This window comes from Anopheles darlingi, chromosome 2 (genome assembly GCF_943734745.1).
Source record: "Anopheles darlingi chromosome 2, idAnoDarlMG_H_01, whole genome shotgun sequence".
Taxonomy (NCBI): domain Eukaryota; kingdom Metazoa; phylum Arthropoda; class Insecta; order Diptera; family Culicidae; genus Anopheles; species Anopheles darlingi.
The window spans coordinates 54,583,105-54,600,604 of NC_064874.1; the positions used below are offsets into that span (position 1 = coordinate 54,583,105).

General features: G+C 38.2%; 5 protein-coding genes across 17 annotated transcripts in view; 3 read left to right on the forward strand and 2 right to left on the reverse strand.

The window, feature by feature from the left end:
• The window catches only part of LOC125949606 (GTPase-activating protein skywalker), a 15,763-nt gene extending 13,468 nt beyond the window's left edge, over positions 1 to 2,295 (forward strand). For all 6 annotated transcript variants that reach the window (XM_049676788.1, XM_049676790.1, XM_049676789.1 and 3 more), the window contains one exon: positions 1 to 2,295. This exon is cut by the window's left edge and continues 56 nt beyond it. In XM_049676788.1, coding sequence (XP_049532745.1) covers positions 1 to 86 — 86 coding nt within the window. In that variant the 3' untranslated portion in view covers positions 87 to 2,295.
• A 96-nt stretch (positions 2,296 to 2,391) lies between these two features.
• On the forward strand, positions 2,392 to 5,569 carry LOC125949607 (PITH domain-containing protein GA19395). 2 transcript variants are annotated; one of them, XM_049676794.1, is made up of 6 exons: positions 2,392 to 3,447; positions 3,519 to 3,602; positions 3,667 to 3,749; positions 3,907 to 4,113; positions 4,185 to 4,411; positions 4,484 to 5,569. In XM_049676794.1, exons 4-6 carry the CDS (start codon positions 3,919 to 3,921, stop codon positions 4,692 to 4,694), a joined length of 633 nt encoding a protein of 210 aa, XP_049532751.1. In that variant the 5' UTR covers positions 2,392 to 3,447; positions 3,519 to 3,602; positions 3,667 to 3,749; positions 3,907 to 3,918; the 3' UTR covers positions 4,695 to 5,569. The 2 variants fall into 2 exon arrangements, with proteins under 2 accessions (XP_049532751.1, XP_049532750.1); XM_049676793.1 differs by having other exon boundaries at positions 3,670 to 3,749.
• Positions 5,570 to 5,911: 342 nt separating this feature from the next.
• On the reverse strand, positions 5,912 to 11,996 carry LOC125949604 (uncharacterized). Of its 6 annotated transcripts, none has more exons than XM_049676784.1 (6): positions 11,884 to 11,996; positions 9,275 to 9,716; positions 7,431 to 7,779; positions 6,963 to 7,357; positions 6,757 to 6,878; positions 5,912 to 6,700 (listed from the first exon to the last, which is right to left on the reverse strand). In XM_049676784.1, exons 2-6 carry the CDS (start codon positions 9,558 to 9,560, stop codon positions 5,912 to 5,914), a joined length of 1,941 nt encoding a protein of 646 aa, XP_049532741.1. In that variant the 5' UTR covers positions 9,561 to 9,716; positions 11,884 to 11,996. The 6 variants fall into 6 exon arrangements, with proteins under 6 accessions (XP_049532741.1, XP_049532742.1, XP_049532739.1 ...); XM_049676785.1 differs by lacking the exon at positions 11,884 to 11,996 and adding an exon at positions 11,818 to 11,840; XM_049676782.1 differs by lacking the exon at positions 11,884 to 11,996 and adding an exon at positions 10,722 to 10,855.
• Positions 11,997 to 12,637: 641 nt separating this feature from the next.
• LOC125949608 (uncharacterized) lies at positions 12,638 to 13,254 on the reverse strand. Its single transcript, XM_049676795.1, has 2 exons — positions 13,119 to 13,254; positions 12,638 to 13,060 (listed from the first exon to the last, which is right to left on the reverse strand). The coding sequence occupies exons 1-2, from the start codon at positions 13,177 to 13,179 to the stop codon at positions 12,660 to 12,662; spliced, it is 462 nt and encodes a 153-aa protein (XP_049532752.1). The 5' UTR covers positions 13,180 to 13,254; the 3' UTR covers positions 12,638 to 12,659.
• A 227-nt stretch (positions 13,255 to 13,481) lies between these two features.
• LOC125950231 (dnaJ protein homolog 1) overlaps positions 13,482 to 17,500 on the forward strand; it is a 13,854-nt gene continuing 9,835 nt past the window's right edge. The window contains exons 1-3 of one of the 2 annotated variants that reach the window (XM_049678023.1): positions 13,482 to 13,583; positions 13,659 to 13,732; positions 13,785 to 13,899. The gene's annotated coding sequence lies outside the window, so the exon portion shown is untranslated. Of the gene's footprint in view, positions 13,584 to 13,658; positions 13,733 to 13,784; positions 13,900 to 16,628; positions 16,721 to 16,995; positions 17,336 to 17,500 lie in introns of those variants that run through there. The other variant, XM_049678022.1, reaches the window with a different exon arrangement.

Genomic DNA, 17,500 nt, shown 5'->3' on the forward strand with positions numbered 1-17,500 from the left:
GCCAAACCTTCAATAATCCGCCACTTTGCGCTTCGGGTGATTTCGAAATTCGCGTGCTCGAAGTTTATGGTTTTGTGGGTGCATAAAACTTTGAAAGGAGCAAAAACGGTAAATCGCCTGTGCGCCGAGTTGACTTATTGTGTACATCAGTAATAATTAGTAAACACATTGTAAATCTACAAGCAACTTTAAATTATCCATTTACTTGCGATTTAGACCTTGAGAAGAGAGCAATGTTTTCCAACACTAAATTTATACAACATTCTGATCAAACATTATGTTGATATGGAACGAATGATGTGTCTGATTAGACGATTATGTTAAGCGAATCCTAGAACATATCTTGTTCTGGTTTGCTGTATAGTTAGTTGGGTGAAAACACTCTTGACACCCGTGAGGTAGGGTACGTTTTGCTTGATGGAACATTTTTAAGGGAACTTGTGGATTACAACGCATTTCACATGAAGAAAACTCGTTCATAGCCATTCATAATTGATTAATCAGTTCATCAGAATTTATAGACACCATCTGAGAACCATCACCATCAGAATTGTGGTTGCATAACCAAAACATTAATAAAAAAGCTAGATGGTATAATCGTAAGGCTGAGACTCACTTCTCTGTAGCTAACAGTTATCAGTTCTACGTCTCTATTATGAGAGCTCGGAAAGATATGATTTTGTGCAATGAGCATGTTTCCTTTATACATCGAAACAAACTATAGTATTTTTTGACAAATAGTTTTGCCAACAGTGTAAGTCATATCTAATGTGTTTGATAGTGAAATGTGTATTTAGATAAACCTCAAATAGAATGACTTGATACAACGAATGTGCAGCGATTTGAATGATAAAATATACAGCGATTTAAATGACGAAACGTATATAATACTAAATTCCTTGCTTAAATAAATTGCCATAATCAGTGCACAATCACTATAGAAGCAACTTGATGCACATATAATTCATCCCATACTTGTAGAAAGGTTTACTGAACATTAACGCAGAAGATTTAAAATCTTTACACGAGCCCATTCGAAATCTGAAGCACGGCATATAACAAAACATTCCATTTGGAAAATATGTAAATTTCTTGACAAACGAGGAGGTACTATTGAGTAATGCCAGTCCTGATCACTGAAATATAAATTCTGTACAACGTTTTGCCTGCTATTGGATACAATTGATGTTAAATGTCGCTTCGCGTCTTGCATGCATACCACTTGCATAATAGACATAATATTGTTATTGAATATTGAAATATTTAAATTGTTCAATGGATTTTTTAAATACTCTGAATTAGTGATTATAGCGTCGTCGTTGTTTATTTCATAATCCTTGCAACATAACATTTCTAAGTGTTTCATGTGAATTGCTGCTTATTGCTTAAACCAAACGGTATCTAGGAAAGATTGTTGCCTCCCACCATGCATGAATGGACTAAATACCAAAAGTTACATGATGAGGGTGAAATAGTGAACAAGTGTCTCATCTACAGTTTCATCCTGGATCACGCATAACAAAAGAGTATCTTATGAACAAATGTCAAAAAGTCGTAATAATCTAAGGACGATTTGTGTGTACTGTTACAATTAGTCTGATGCATAATATTCTGCAATATCAAATAATAGCGTGTGATAAAGTTATGTTATGTTCAGCTAGATTTTCAATGATTTGCTCTGTTGACATCCATAAAATCATATGTGTGTGTTATTATCATGACCAAACCAGCAGAAGATACAACATGCAACAGGATCCTTGCTCCATGCTTATCAGATGTGTACAGCGAAGTTATGGATATGAACTTACAGATGACAGACGCTTTTAAATTATGACATTTTGGCTTCAAGCAATTAGAAATAAGAAATAATGTTGCGGCCATGAGCAATACGAACAATTTGTAGGATATATCGAATGAATGCTTAGCGAGTCCGAAATACACCCTTTAGTTTTGACATAACCAAATTAAATTAGAATTTCTAACCAAAATATGAAAGATGTTACTTTTTGCTGGAACATGTTGGATTCACAAAGTCGGTATCAAATGCAGGAAGAAACTGCGTAGAGAATTGTGATGGCATGTAATGTACTTTAGGTTAATAATGAAACGTTTATAATTTACGAAACGGCTATCAATGTTACATTTTGTGTTACCGTGGAAGTTGCCTTTAGTTTACAAAATTATTTGAAAATATTATTTATAAATTACTTTGGCTTGTAGTGCAAAGAGATATCGGCGATTCGTCATGAAAATATGATAAAGCAAAACATATTAAACGAATTAATATAACGTTTATTTTTATTCGATCCGAAACTATCATTTGATTGATTCTAATATCCAGAATAGGCCAAGTAAATGCAAAGAAATAGTCGTCTTCTACTCAGCTACTATCTACGAGAGAAAACCCTTTTGTCCTCGTTTCCGAAAACCCCAAGAGTTTGCCTTGATTCCTACAATCGTCCTGATTGTGCTGTAACGTGTGGTTCGCATTTCGCACCGTGCAGGAAAGTGGTCAATAAAATAAACCCCAGTTTAACCTTTTAGCGACATTCAAAAATGAGCTGCAGTGATATATGGAAGACGGAAATGAATCCTGCGAATGATGATGAAGATTTGATAACTAACGTAGCAGAGTAAATCGAACAGGAAGAGGCCGAGAAACTGAATGTCAAGCAAAAGAATGAGCTGCTAAGCCTAGAACCCTGTATTTTTGCTTTGGACAACTCTGTGTGGACGAGTGAACGAATGCCATATGATCAAGGCAACACTACTCTCGTCGGTCACAAGGTAGCTCGGTCCGGGTTACTCTATATCTCGACGCTGATATTATCGTAACGATGACCAGAATACAGGAATGAGCGTCAAGCTTGAACAGAGCAACTACGCGCACGATGACGATGCAAATCCGAGGGATGAAACCGAAATTAAGGCCCTGTTTGGCATTCTGATTATAGCGACTCCCTTGAGGTCGGCCAGATAGCACGTCGATTATCTGTTCGACGGTAAACGAGATATGGGCATGGAGGTCGTCTATTTTGCGATGTCGGTACACCGGTTTGGATTTCTCCCAAGGACACTACAGTTGGACGATTGATCCATTCCGTACACGTGCAACCTAGAATCCGGACAACCATAATCGTCAATTTTCCGTCTTACTGGATTGATGAAGCGGCCGCGAAAGCGGAAGCGGAAGCGGAAGGTTAACATGCAACGATCAAGTCCACCGATGCGAAACAGAAAACGGACGAGACGGCAACCGGAGCGCAGGCGAGACAATCCGCATCGAATAGTAACGGTAACACCGGTAACAGCGAACCATCGGCCACCGGTACGCTGGCCCGGGTATTGCCACCACCAGTCCGGGACGAACCGAAACCATTAATATAATCAATGTTAATAAGAGTGCGTATGTGCCGCCATAGTGCCGCAGTTGATGAAATCGAAATAGTAAGTAAAATATAAATTTTTTGTTTAAATAAAATATATATATTTCATCGGGGTGGGCCTACCGGGTGGAGGTGGATGACACGCACACCAGGGCGATATGTCTCGCATACCAATGCGTTTGGTTTCGCGATGAATAAGCCGTTCCTGAAAAATTGGTGAGGAAAGGATTGTTTTTCTTTGGTTTGATCCGCCCGGAATTACCATTTTTTCTTCTTCCAGCAGAGGTGGAAAGCCAAGCAATCGGAAAACTTCCAACAAATTAAATTAAACAGGGCAGAGAACCTTCCGCTGGACTGTGAAGAGTGAGTAGGGTAGATAGTATCACAAAACAGCTGTACGAAAAGGTCTAGGTTGAAATACTTTAAGAAACCCCGCACGAACTACTGAAATTTAGAGCGAAATGTTTGGTTTGCCGAAGATTCTAAGTAGTGTCGTGTACATTTGGTTTGCAATCCACAGGAAGAATATATAATGCCTCACGGACATTCTCACGGCAATAGCTGCGAACATGCGGCTATTGGTATTGATAATGAACTGGAAATGGGGATTCAATACAGTTTATACCAAAAAATTGATATGGCGAATATTGAATGTTTGAATGAGGAAATCGAAGGCTCCGGCAAGACTGTTTTCAAAGCCTATCATGATAGACTAAGCGACGACAAGGTACAACTGCATTATAATCGGAAGATGGAATACAAACATTTCTGTACACGGATCTCTTGCTTTCCTTGCAGTTTGTAACGAGTGATGCTGATGAAGAGCTCTTGTTCAACATTCCCTTCACAGGAAATGTAAAATTAAAGGGAATCATAATTATTGGCGGCGATAATGGATCAAGCCCCAAAACCATGCGGCTGTACAAAAACCGCCAGAAAATGACATTTGATGATTTATCGGCCCCGGCTGATCAAGAAATCTCGCTGGCCGATGATACCAACGGAGTAGTAGAATACGCGACCAAGTAAGTGCTTTTTTACATGAAACTGCTAGGTCTTTTCTCATTAGCGTTTTTGATGTACGATCCTGGATTTAGAGTGGTAACGTTTGCAAATGTGCACCATCTATCGTTGCACATCTCATCTAATTTTGGCAATGACCAAACGAAAGTGTACTACATCGGGTTGAAAGGCGAATTCAGCGAAGCACATCATCATGGAGTAACAATCTGCACTTACGAATCCCGCCCAAATGTTTCTGATCACAAAGGAAGCCTTTTTGATGCAGTGAACCATCATGTTCAGTAATTAGAACAATAAACGAAGAATGAAACCAAAAATTCAAGATGCCGACAAAACATCAAAAATCAAATGTTGAAAATTATTGGAGGACAGCATCTAGCAAACATTCAATGCAATAATTACATTGTCTAAAAAAATTTGCAATACATCCAGAAGTGCGAAGATTTTGGCGTACCGATCCTGGCGCAGCATACACGGTGGCGATCCATCTCTCAATCGGATGCATAAATTTTTATTGATATTCCAGATAGCCGGAGTGGAAGTGGAAGGCTGAAATTGAGAAAATACATTGAAGCAAAAAGGACTAAACCATGGATGTAGGTTTTGAAGGTTGATAATATTCTAGAACAATGAGGATTCCACTTAAAAAAGTTTGTTTTTTCATTTATTTTTTGAATAACATTTCTACGCAACGTCAGGAATCGGAATCATCAAACATTGCTTTCTCCGACTGATTGTTAATTTTTTTGAATATGCAGTTTTGGCGGTAATGTTATGTCTGATATGTTTCCATTTTGTATTCCAAGTAAGCGAATGTGTTACCACTTTCACTTCTTTGGTCAAAGTTGAACAGGAATGAAATTTTAATTTTTAACATAGAAGTAAGGTGCATCGGCCCTTTCATTTGGAAGTCAGAGTTATAAATAATTACTGATGGGTTGCCGTACCTACCCTATGCTTTACTGTTACTCACATACCTTAACTTAATGAGATTCCGGAAATTAATGTTACGGTTACTAATTGCAGCTCGGTTGAGCATAAACTCATACATAATTTGTTTTTTCTTTTCTGGATAAGGAAGCCGCTTTAGCTTATGTTTCTCCGTTCAACATATCCTTTTCCTATTGTTAACCCAGTTCATATATAACGCTGCTGGCGTAAAACATATATACGTGATTTCAATTGAATTTCCAAGAACCAACAATGACGAGCAATCAGAGTATTACTATTAGTTTGACCAATATTCGACACTCCCGCAAATGCAATATATGCATCACTTATAAGGTACCTAGCAATCTATAAAATAAAACAAATATGGCCAATGAATACAATAAACAAATGGTATTCCAATTCCGATCTTGAGTCAAGAGCAAAGAGTTTAAGAGCAGCCATCTCAATCCAATGATGTAAGGAAATGCCCTTGTGCTTTATTTTTCTAAATCCGATCAATTGCAACATGCCGACGGAGACGATTAATCTGGACAAATGGAGTTGATGTCGACTTATTTTTTCTGTGATTCATAAAAATATCGGAGAGGAAGAGCTTTTGGTGTAATAACTTCATCATCTTGTAAGAGGACACTGTCCTCTCGATTGCTATTTATGCTCGACTCGGTCGCGTCCAAAGGAATAAACTCTACATCTGCATTCGTAGTAAGTAAACCATACAATGACGACCGGTGAGTCGTGGAAGTGAACCGATCGGTAAATAGTGCGCTTTGCTCTGTTGTGTAAATATCGCCACTGCTGGTTCCTGGGACAGTGGCCGGAATATCACGCTCGACTGTTTTCAACTCAGTAATGGCCTTTACTTCATCTTTCAGCAATTCTGGGTATAGTATATCATCAACGTAAAACATGGTTCCAAGGTTGTAGACAAATACTTCAGATTCAACGATATGAGCGTTGTTCACAGTGATATTATTTTCAAACGAGCGTTGTACTTTTACCGGCATTCCGCCTACCGTGTCAAACACTTCTCCTTGCTTGAGGTCGCGGTCGTACAGCCGGCCACGAATGAAATGGTTCAGAAGCATATTGATGCCTTTCTCTGAGGCGAGGACTGCATCTGGCAACAGATCAAAACTGTAACGCTCAAAAGCCTCGTCAGTAGGCACAAAGAATGTATAGTTTGATCCGGAAATGAATTGCGCTATTTCGGCTGTATTAAGAAAGCGCGTGATTTGCGTGAATCGTGTGTCACGCTCTAAGGCGAGGAAGGAATGAGATAGAAATTGTGCACCGAACCAAGGGAACGCCAGTAAGGGAGGTGTCTCTTTGTCCTTGTGCATCTGCAATGATCAGGTGTATATTAACTTGTATAGTGCTTCTAAACATTATAACCTACCTGATGCAACCGTGATACGATGGACTCCGATACAAACAGAACTTCAGATAATATGAATACTTCGATCCCATTCGAAAGCGTATAAGCGGATAGAATGGTTACATTGTTTGCGTTGGGAGATGCTAGTATCAGATTTCGAAAAGAAGCAGGTACAAAATTTTATTGAACATAATTTATGCAACGATTTTTTTTACTGTTATACTCACGTTTACTTTTAAGTACAACGTACTCTCCGCCAAGCGTTTTTAAACGATGTACAGCATGCGCAGCTCGCAGATCAGCCATCCGTAGTGGTTGTCTGATACGTATGAAATGATTTCGTAGTACTGATTCAGTGAATTCTTGCACTGAGAAAGGATAGAATCCCCAATCGATCGGATGCCACCGTTGAAACGCTGTGTCTGATGGTATCAGCACCATGTATGAGCTATCGTCGATTAGCTGACTGAGATTTGAGCTGGAGAAAAAGTGCTGGAACACTTTGGTACCGGATTTCATACCGGCCAAAAAATTCGTTACATGTTGTCCAATACGATTTTCTCTATTACTAGCCAGTTCTTTTGTAATATTTTTCATTTCTAGTCGTTGAGGTTCATTATAGCTTAGGAATATGAAAGAAATTGTATAGTTTATTAGGCAAATGTGTAGGATGAGAAATTGTAACTAAATCTTACCGATTGTTTTCCTGGATATTACGTTTGTTTAGTTTATTGGTAGAAACATTTTGTGCATGCCAATTTGTCAAGTTTCCAACTATAAATACCAAGTTGAGATGCTCCGTAATGTGGCGTTTCGTTAACACCTTCGCACTTTGATTAATTTCATAGGCCATTAGCATATCGATGCAGGATAGATTCACATGCACTGGGCGTTGGTTAAGATTGATGTAGGTGTTTTGATCTTTCACCTCCATCAGGGCACCCGGTACAATATGATCGAATAAAAACTCTCGAATTTTCGTTTCATTTTTTTCGAAGGCGTCATCGTGGATCTTATCGGGTATAATCAACGTAAAAGCAGTATCTGTAGAATAAAGGATTTTGTTTGTTTTAGAAAAATCTTGTTGGAAATATGTAACACAAACGATTATGTATCAAAACATATAATATATTATTATTATGTCCATTCATAAATATTACTTTTATTGGAAACATAATGGAAGTGCAGAAACATAATGAGTCATTTCACTTAGCTCCTGTGCTTGTTTCACAACGTTAGTCAAGATTTTTTCTATCTCACAATAAATTTTCAAATCTTTGTTGGCAGTAGAACACTTGCATGAAAATTATGTTTAGAGTATAGTTAATAAAAAATTATATGAATTCGCATAGCTTCTTACCGATTAGCTTGGTTTTTAGGCGCCCATTAAAAGCAAAAATTGCCAGCAACTAATTCAAATTTTCTTATATGCAAACATTGAATGATGCATTCTACAGCAACTATTGATCTCTAGTCTGAAGTATTATGAACTGGAATTTCTTATTTTACTAATTCCTTGAAAACGACTTCAACGCGTTCTACATTCATTATTAAGGTCGCTCACTTATGACACTTTCGCATGCATAAAGGCAGTTGTCCTCTGTCGTATTATAATTTTAATCGATCAAGGATTTCAACAACAGTTTCTAGCCTGAAGCAGAACGAAACTGTATCAATAATAGAGGTATGAACATGGCTTTATATTATGGGAGTACTTTAAATACGTTCGGAGGAATTACGGGTACCATATCTCCTAGCACGTTTCGAGCTCTCTACGAAAAATGTACAGTTTTGAGCCAGACATTCCAGGGTCGATATGTGACTGGTTCTAGATCAAAAATAAAATCATGCTTAGCCTAGTTAACATAGTGGTTCACCTAGATTCAGAGACTCATTCTTACGTTCTGCATAATGTGAATGTGCTTGGAATGAAATGTGAGCGATTAATTTAACATGTAGGCAACAGTGTGTACCACATGTCGCCTCATTCCCACATATCGTCACAAGAAAAACATTTCTGGCCTGCTTTAGTCTACGATTTTAGATGCATTATTTCTTGTCGATCTTACTGGTTGATTATTTTGCCTTCATAGGAATAAGATGCAATAATGCCGCTTATGTGCGTTGTTTCACGTAGTGAGTGGCATTTGTGAAAGCTTTTTCAAAGGCAGGAAAATTTGTTGTGGAAGACTTGGACGACGTATGAGTCTTGGGCGAGTATTCGTGGATTGAATAGTTAATCAAGAATCATGACGAATCAAACATATGAATGCTATTGCCTGGAGTATCGTCATCGTTGGATCGTCATTTTTTTACGAGAAGATTTTTGTTCGTACAGAAATCTCCCACCCGAATGTTTTAGTAGTATCCAACATTTTTAAAAGAAATAACTATTCCAGTTCAAATATGACAATAATAGCATCGATTTGTTATAGAACGTCAAGGTTTACCTCTTTTATTATATGGCTATGATAGTATTTTCTATCTTCAAGGAGTGTTCAGCTTACACAATATGCACCAAAATCAAACCACTACTCACCTGCCACTGTGTCGTATCCAATGATATCATTGATGTGTTCCTTCCAAAGTCGTGAAAATCGGTTTGTTGCAGGCCGGTACTGTTCTGGTACATTTTCCTCCAGCGCAATAGTGGTTACATCGGGAAGAATTTTTTTATTTACCGAATCACGATTGATGTAGCTGATGGCTGCCGGTTCATCTTCACTAGCCCAAACGCTATTCCGTAGCGTGATACAAAGAATATACGCTAGAACCGTCGTTAGGCGCCATCTGGTACAAACTTTTCGCCTAACACCGTTCAACATTGTGTTGAGTCTTAAATTTCCAGCTGATTATCGAAGAATACGACTACTTATGCTGATTTATTTCACTTGGTAAACACTTTCTATTCAACGAGCAGCTTCTGTTTTTTGTTATCACTTTTCACATAATTATTAGATTGCTTATAGAATTCATTACATCTATTATTTAAGAATTGAAGGGATAGAATATTGAATATTTCTATTATTGATTATTCTAGTTTCATTTTTAAATAACGAATTTGCATTGAAAAATGTATGCTAGAGTTGATTGAGTTTAAATATTGCTACCGTGTGATAGAATTTATTTGTTGTTTTTACTTTTAATGATAGCTATATTATACAATTTAACAATTTATGATATTTCGCTTTTCGAACAAAATGCGAAAGCGTTTCATTAGAATGTGCAGAAATTGTAGATAATTTGGCTGCCAAGGCAGACGGCAAGAATGTTGCCTAAACCAATTCCATATCATTGCTGATCAAGATGATTATGGTGCTATTGATATGTAGACCAAGTACAAAATAAAAGAACTGAAACGCGATTAAGGTGCGCTGTTTTGTGCATACTTCCCCAAATCCTTTTGTAAGCTTGATCATGGTCTAGAAGGGGACACAAATGAAGTGCTGTTTGACTCTTGGATGTTTGCTCCAGTCTCTTGGATCCTCCAGCCACCTGATTATGAGTTTCAATTGAATAATAGCGACCGTTAAGCGAACGGTTTCAGCATGTATAGTGAAGCTGAATATGTTCGTGTGATCAACAGATGTATGCAACGAAACAACTTCAAAACAGATACTGAAGAGGTTGGATGAAAATCCTTAGTTACCATTTTTTCCATAACTTTTTTTTAATACGTTACAGATTTCTAAACATTTGATGCAACAAAATCAACGATCACATCAAAGTTAAGGTGCACATCCTTCCAACGATTGTTATAACTTTCAATCACAAATCATTAATATTGATTTTTAGGAACAATGCATTAATTTTTTTAATATGATAAATTACTCCTATCCTATGCAGGTGTATGTCGAAGCGCACAAAAAACAAAATGCCTTTTAATTCCGGAACAATAACGTCAGTTATAAAGTTTCAAGTGGGTCTATTAGTCATGTAGTACTCCTAGTCACTGTACCGTTTTCACAATTCACTGACTTGCCTACCAATAGATGGTATTTTAAACTGATAGAGTTGTTAGGTTAGGAGTAATGTTAGGTTCACTTCTTATATTAATAGCAACACCTTTTCGCGATCACGATCTATACTAAACTGAAAAGCGGTTACAGTTGAGAATGGTATTTTATACTCGCCTCAATACGTTCGTGCATGGCCGAAAAGATCTAAGCTTGGTAGACGTGATCAAGAGCGTGATCACGATGAGTAAATAGGTGAGTAGTGCTGGTCAAAATTAGTTAGAGATACAGGAAAAAAGTTGTTCAGGATTGTTGTAGTTTCTAGATTAAGATTTACCTGAAGCAAACCAAAGAAATGTTTATATTCCTTTTTTATTTATAAAAAGTTTCATTCAAATTATTCCAGTGTGGTCGCCAACTTTCATTTTTAGAATGATCGTACACTAAGCGCACAATTTAGTAGTTGGTCACGTGCGTCATAACTTTAGATTATAAGAACTAAAAAACCTTTACTAAAACCTTTACAAATACATTTTCCGAGAGTAAATGAGCATTGAAATCAATTTCATCGCAAAGAGAACTACTAAATTTCCAATAACTTTTCCAAAATGAGTTGTTAGATAGACAATTGTTAAAGTAAACCACCTTAATATTGGAATCTGCTGAAATCAGATACAACGCGAAGGGGATTTTGCATCGGATTGTCAATTAGTTGGTTAATTACTAATTATAAAGGACCGGACAAAAATAAAGAATATGCAATAAGTATTTATATTTTATAAAAATCAACAAAAAACTCATTTCCTTTATCATTCTTGTAATCAATTAAGACGACATCATGAAATTCGTTTACTCTTTTATCTCGTTGTTGTACCTTCTCTCGGGAGAAAACATTCATTTTCAATAGCTGAGATGCAAAGAGCAAAAAGTTAAAAGTGAGGGTAACTTCATAACCGGAACCACAGGAATTGCGTGTTTCTGTGTATTTTAAAACGATGTGGAAAATGTTGATTAGTCTGTTTTGTATGTAACTACAAGGATAACAAAATGCTTATAGACTAAAGGGATTCTCGGTATTATCATGTTAAAAACTCAATCATATTATCCCGCTTGAGTGTCGCTTAACTATCTTGTAGCTTGGAACCGGATGATATGAATTATCGCACCTGCTGCACATTTAACATCGAATCACCTTCACTTATAGAACATCATTAATAATATCCTTTCACTAGACACTAATACTTTCCAATTACTATTGGAAATGTGTATTCCCTTGACACTGTGAGATGAAAAGGCGTTTACTCCAATTAATGATGCGTTTCTATAGAAAGCAGCACACAAAGTGGCCGGGAGAGCATCCGGCTTGCACACGTTGCACGTGAGAGCCGAGATTTATTCAGAGACTTGACTCATTCAACCGCCTTACTGTTCAATTCTTGCCGGCGAACGCTCACCTGTTCCGGTTCCTCTCCTCAGCCTGTGTATATCTGTTGTTTACATTAACATAATGTCCTGGCCGGTTGTTTGATTTTTTTAAATTTAGTCTCATGGGTATAGAATTCCTAATTCCTAACTTCTCTTGTACACAACATCATATAGAGATTGATCATATTGGGATTCTTACAAAATGCTTCGTGGTTGCGTTTGATGAAGGAGAACAGCCGATATTTGGTTAAAGTGTCGGTAAATAGATATAATTGCCGTCAATACTACAGGTGCGCATGTTCCGGGTTGTGAAATGAAAAGTTGAATTACAAAGAGATTCTGAGCATACCAGAGAGAATCGAAGAGAGTTTTCCTTTCTCAACAATAAAGTGTTTGAAGGGCTAGTCAAATTATCGGTTATGTTTGAGTTCTTCCGTTTGTTGAGGAGTTTGCAAAATTCTTTTATTGCGGCCTGTTTTATGTTAGAACTGCAGAATCAGCCCATTTTGTATTAGTCGTTCCGGCACGTCACTTGCTGGCGTTTTAGAGATCTGTTTCATTCTCGGGCTCGTTCGCAGTACGACCAATTTCTGTTTCATAGTTAGTGTGAATGCCTTCAATGGCATCGCTAACAGTTTTAAGTTTAGTAATCTCGATAGACATGAGATCGATTAATTGTTGGATTTCTATCATTTGCTTTTCAAACGGTTTTGCTCCCCTTCCTGCGTGATCCGTTAACGTTTCCAGTTTTGTGTAATCTTTAAGACTACCGTATATAAGTTCCAGCAGCTTGTTCATATTTAATACATCTTTCTCCGTCGCTGTAGGTAAGGTGTTTTGTTGACGACGAGATTTGAGCTTCCGCATGTTGACCTGTTCCAAAAGACCGCTCAACAGGGAGAAATTCTTCATGAGGTCTTCGCTTTCGAGAGGCGTTTTGTTTGCTGCAAGAAAAGAGGACTGGTGTTAACCCGTAGATAAGATGTATTTTGAACTACTAACTTCTTTTGAGATTCTCCATACACTCTTTTTGCTTCCGGGTTCGTTTCAGCAACTGTTCCATTTTGTGCGGCTAGAAACTTAAATTTTACTCCCAAACAACAAAATAACAATAAAAAACCGTTTTTTTAATATCTCCGTAATTTGGCAGCTGAGATCACGCACACATGCGTCAAATCGCGTGTACGTACACGGGCGAACAGTTTTGGTTGCACGTACACACGCGCACTCTTCGCCAAAAAAGAGAATTTCTCATACTATGAATAATCGTCCGAAAACCATAAAAACGGATGTGGAAAAAGCATGAAACGAGCGTGGACTGTCGAGGTTTTTTTTTATACAAAAACAAAGTTTCCGAACCGCGAATTTGTGAAAGACAAGAATCTTTACGGGATCTATGGATTTTAGGCATTCGTGGAATCAAGTTCCCGTATTTAAAGGCCATCTATCCGTAATCTGTAGCTGCGTGTAAGTAAAAATTTATTAAAAAGCTGTCTTTGCGCACCAAATACATCGAATTTAGGGTTGCTGGTGTCGTTTTAGTCGATGCTGCACCCTTTCCTGGAAACCGATGTCAACTTTGGCCGTAAAGAGTCACTGCAAAAAGTCGGAAACTGGTAAGTAAACTAAACCCTATTTGAAACATTGACGATAGAATTCTCCTTCTAGCGTCCTACAGTTATGACTACGGATAGTTTGTCTTCGACCAAAAGGAACGAAACGACGTTCCGGCGTTCCCGGCGCCCCTGGACGGACCAGCAAATAAACGGAGCATCCGAGTGCGGTAAGTACATGCTGCTTGAAACAGGGGAATCAAAAAAACAATCTCCGGCAAGCCTGGAAGATTTCGGAATAATTACACGATGCAGGACGGTCCTGGTTCTGTACGATGTTCGGGGCGCTGCCGGAAAAGATTGAACGAATGCCTTTAGAATATGCCATTTTGGCTGGCAAAAAACTCCATTTGCTTACTGGTTAGAATCTCCCAAATTCAGCAAATTTCTAGATGGAAAATATGTGTTTTTTTGTCATATCTTTCAAGCCATCATTCAATAATTAGGCATTAAAGTTCGATGAATGAGGCAAAATAATTGTAGTATATATAGTAGCTGCAATTTCCGATCTGATAGTAGCTATTAGTTCATCAATAGTCTTCGGTTTGCTAATATAGAGCTTACTGTTCAAATAGCTTATCAGAAAAAAAAATTCGGCGCCGTTTGTGGAGAATCAATATGAAAGAACATGTTAAGAAATATCATCATTCGTTATCAAATAACATGTTAAACTGGATGTTGGTTTTTATTTTACCAAATTCAAGCCATCCTCCAGGGCATCTTGGAGTATCCAGCAATCTGTACGTGGCATCCAATTGCCAGACCATTGTTCGATTACGTTCTGAAAAAATAATCCCAATGGTCCAAAGCCATTAATTCGGACCCACATACCCACCTTATTTGCTTGATTTTGGTGCAATGTTGATTTAGTCTTACCGGAACGGGTTTTCTTGAATAATGGACTGTGGATGTTACGTTAGTTACGTTTTTATTTACTTTACGAATAGTATAGGGATATCTAATAGAAGTTTTTGAGTATTGATTTTTACTTTTGCTTTCACGCTCTCACTTTATACAGTGCTCTATGGTACTGTATTTTCTACCCAACCTCAAAGATGGCAGTGCCTTGCATTGGAGCTTCTAGGACAGTGCAATGATCGGGCAGTTAAACTGCATCGATTCTGTAGCAGCTACCCGACCGAGGACGAGGGCTGCAGTGAATTCATCCACAAACACAGCATCGACTTCAACCTGAATTCACGCTATATCTGATCAAATAATCAAAGTTGCGCTTTGCGGATTTCGTAACGCAGATGAAGTGGCGAATAAGTCCGATTCGGGCTTTCTGCACGAGTTGAGCAATGCGATAGTATAGTTTTGGTTGTACACGCTTAATCAGAAGACACCTAAACTTCATGCATATCCAGTGAAAGTCCTCAGTAAGGGCAAGATTCTCGATAATCAGTAGAGTCACTTGTGGAAGTGTACTTTCTATGTACTAGGAAAATCTCACACACCTGAGAGTTATACCGAAACCGTCCGTTTTTGTTTATATGAATTTGAAATCGGCAGGGTGCACTTGGTCCTTGGGCTCAGCTTTCGCCACTAAAACTGCTAACATTCAAGAACGTTGCAAAGACTCGACCTGTTGGCGCCACGATATTCCAGTAGACCTTAATCCAAAGAGGACTCTTTTATTCTTAATAACATCTGGTGTTCACTATGGATCTACTATCACTTCCTGCATCTCTTTGTAGCTTGTATATCCAGTTGATTATTTTCATTGTTCGAAATTACCGAAAAGCTTCGCTACCAATGTATTCTCCTTTACTGGACTTAGAGATCTTATTAAATGCAATAATCGACGTGTTATCGTTCACGACGAATTTGTGCGAATCTCTTCTGAGATACGGAGGATTAGTGTGGATTTTCTAAGCATAGTTGAGCAAATTATGTCCTTGATCCCGAGGAATTTTGAGCTACTTCAATGGGATTGCTTAGTGATAATGTCGCTGATAAAAATAAAGAAAGGAGTCTTTCTTTATGCATCAAATTGGGAAAAAGAAACATTTGATGAAAGGCGGAATGGAAAATCGGCGAACCTTAAAAATGAATTTAATAATATACGACTGGCACAGTGAATAGAGTAGTCATTAGCATATTTCATCGTTTTGCATACGTTATCGTATTTTGAAACAATAAAATGCATTCTTCCTGTTGGATAGTTTTCGCTTCTGGGTGAGTGGATGATACACGGGATGGAAAATGTCAGATTTTCGACGCCGTACATTGTTGGTATCTAGTAGAAGTCTGCTGAAAAAAACAGTCGCGGGGAAATGAAAATGTTTTGTTTAGTGATTGATTGAAAAAGAATTAATTCCCATTTTTGTTACATGTTATCCTGACAATCTGATCATCATGATACAGTGAGATGCTTGGAGAAGAAATGGTACAAACAGATCTATAAATAGCAATACGTCATCGTGTAGTATTTTTACTAAACGCGGTTATGAACAGGACAAAATGACTCGGTATTTAACCGCTCTCGATGTTACGCTCGATGCTACTGAAAGTTAGTGTTACACGCATGAAAGACGAGGACACCGCACGCAACCGGTTCTCAAACAACATTTTTTTACTCGGTGTCTCAATGCTTTTTTCTCTTGCTTTCTGGTGTGGTGAGGACAGATTTTACCTTAATTTTTAGCATTCAGATACTCTCGACCTTTTAATATTTTTCAAGCCAAACTGGCTGAAGTCGCCTCTATCACCATTTCCCTCTCTTTACGGTTCTCTTTTACTTTACTGCTGTTCCTTTTTTTCGGCGCGATGAATCTCCCACTCAATCGCTTATACTCAATTCAGATGCATGAGGTATGACTAATGTTTATGCGGCATGTATAGCGGCTGAGACATGCGTGCACGAGAACCGGCTTAGTACTTTACCGACTCTCTTCGTGTATGGTTGGAATCAGTCTCTAGCCCATTAAAGTGGCCCAGAGCGATAGTAGTAGCGTGTCACGAAGAGAGTATCGGTTGTCTTAGTTATCGGTTTGTGTTGATTGTGTTTCATAAAATAGTTAAATGACCTAAGCTAAAATCCACTATGTGCCTCTAGTACCAGATTTACACGTTTCGCCACAAAACCTATTAGAACCTAGCTTATCGGGTACAGTGCAAATCATGGAACACCCGTGTTAAATCTAGCTGAGGCGATTGAATCGGTCACGAGGAAAGGATTAGTCTGCTTGTTATAGAATACTTTGTGCACCCCAGATTAAAGTTATCATTTTTGGTGTAAATGATTGTGGTTTACATGGCTGTAGTGTAGTGAAAGGATGAAGTGTTTTCCAGTTGAATACTGTAGTGTACCAATAGGTGTGTCCCTTCAGTGATATTCCTGAGCTGAATCTTCCAGAGATCGTCTCGAGTAATAACGATTCGAGGCCAAAGCATCGCTTCGAGAATATATGTGCTTGTGCGTAGCACACATTCATACAGACACCACCAACCCGGTGCGGTCGGTTGGGACTGGTTCACCGGCGTGACGTGATCGTCTGGCCTTGCTGCAACCTGAAACCAACTACCACCTTCACGAAAGGCATCGGAACAACTTCGCCGAGTGTATTGGGGTTGAATCCTACGTCACTTTTGCCATCGAAAAAGGTAACAAACGTACGTTTTGTAACGATTTATCCATCTGGGATTCCTGGTCTCAAAACATGCCACAATCTTTTACTTCATTGTCTCATGTTCCGTTTTCGGTTGTTGACCTTGGAACTTGTTACCATAACCATAACCATGTTTACTATGGGTATCGGAAGATAACAT

Excerpts from the sequence above, each read along its gene's own strand:
- LOC125949607 (XM_049676794.1), top strand. The coding sequence starts at position 3,919 with ATGCCTCACGGACATTCTCACGGCAATAGCTGCGAACATGCGGCTATT. Across the intron at positions 4,114-4,184 it reads ATAGACTAAGCGACGACAAG|TTTGTAACGAGTGATGCTGA; the intron begins GTACAACTGCAT and ends CTTTCCTTGCAG. Across the intron at positions 4,412-4,483 it reads GTAGTAGAATACGCGACCAA|AGTGGTAACGTTTGCAAATG; the intron begins GTAAGTGCTTTT and ends TCCTGGATTTAG.
- LOC125949608 (XM_049676795.1), bottom strand. The coding sequence starts at position 13,179 with ATGGAACAGTTGCTGAAACGAACCCGGAAGCAAAAAGAGTGTATGGAG. Across the intron at positions 13,061-13,118 it reads TATGGAGAATCTCAAAAGAA|CAAACAAAACGCCTCTCGAA; the intron begins GTTAGTAGTTCA and ends CTTTTCTTGCAG.
- LOC125949604 (XM_049676784.1), bottom strand. The coding sequence starts at position 9,560 with ATGTTGAACGGTGTTAGGCGAAAAGTTTGTACCAGATGGCGCCTAACG. Across the intron at positions 7,358-7,430 it reads AATATCCAGGAAAACAATCG|CTATAATGAACCTCAACGAC; the intron begins GTAAGATTTAGT and ends CATATTCCTAAG. Across the intron at positions 6,701-6,756 it reads TCGTATCACGGTTGCATCAG|ATGCACAAGGACAAAGAGAC; the intron begins GTAGGTTATAAT and ends TGATCATTGCAG.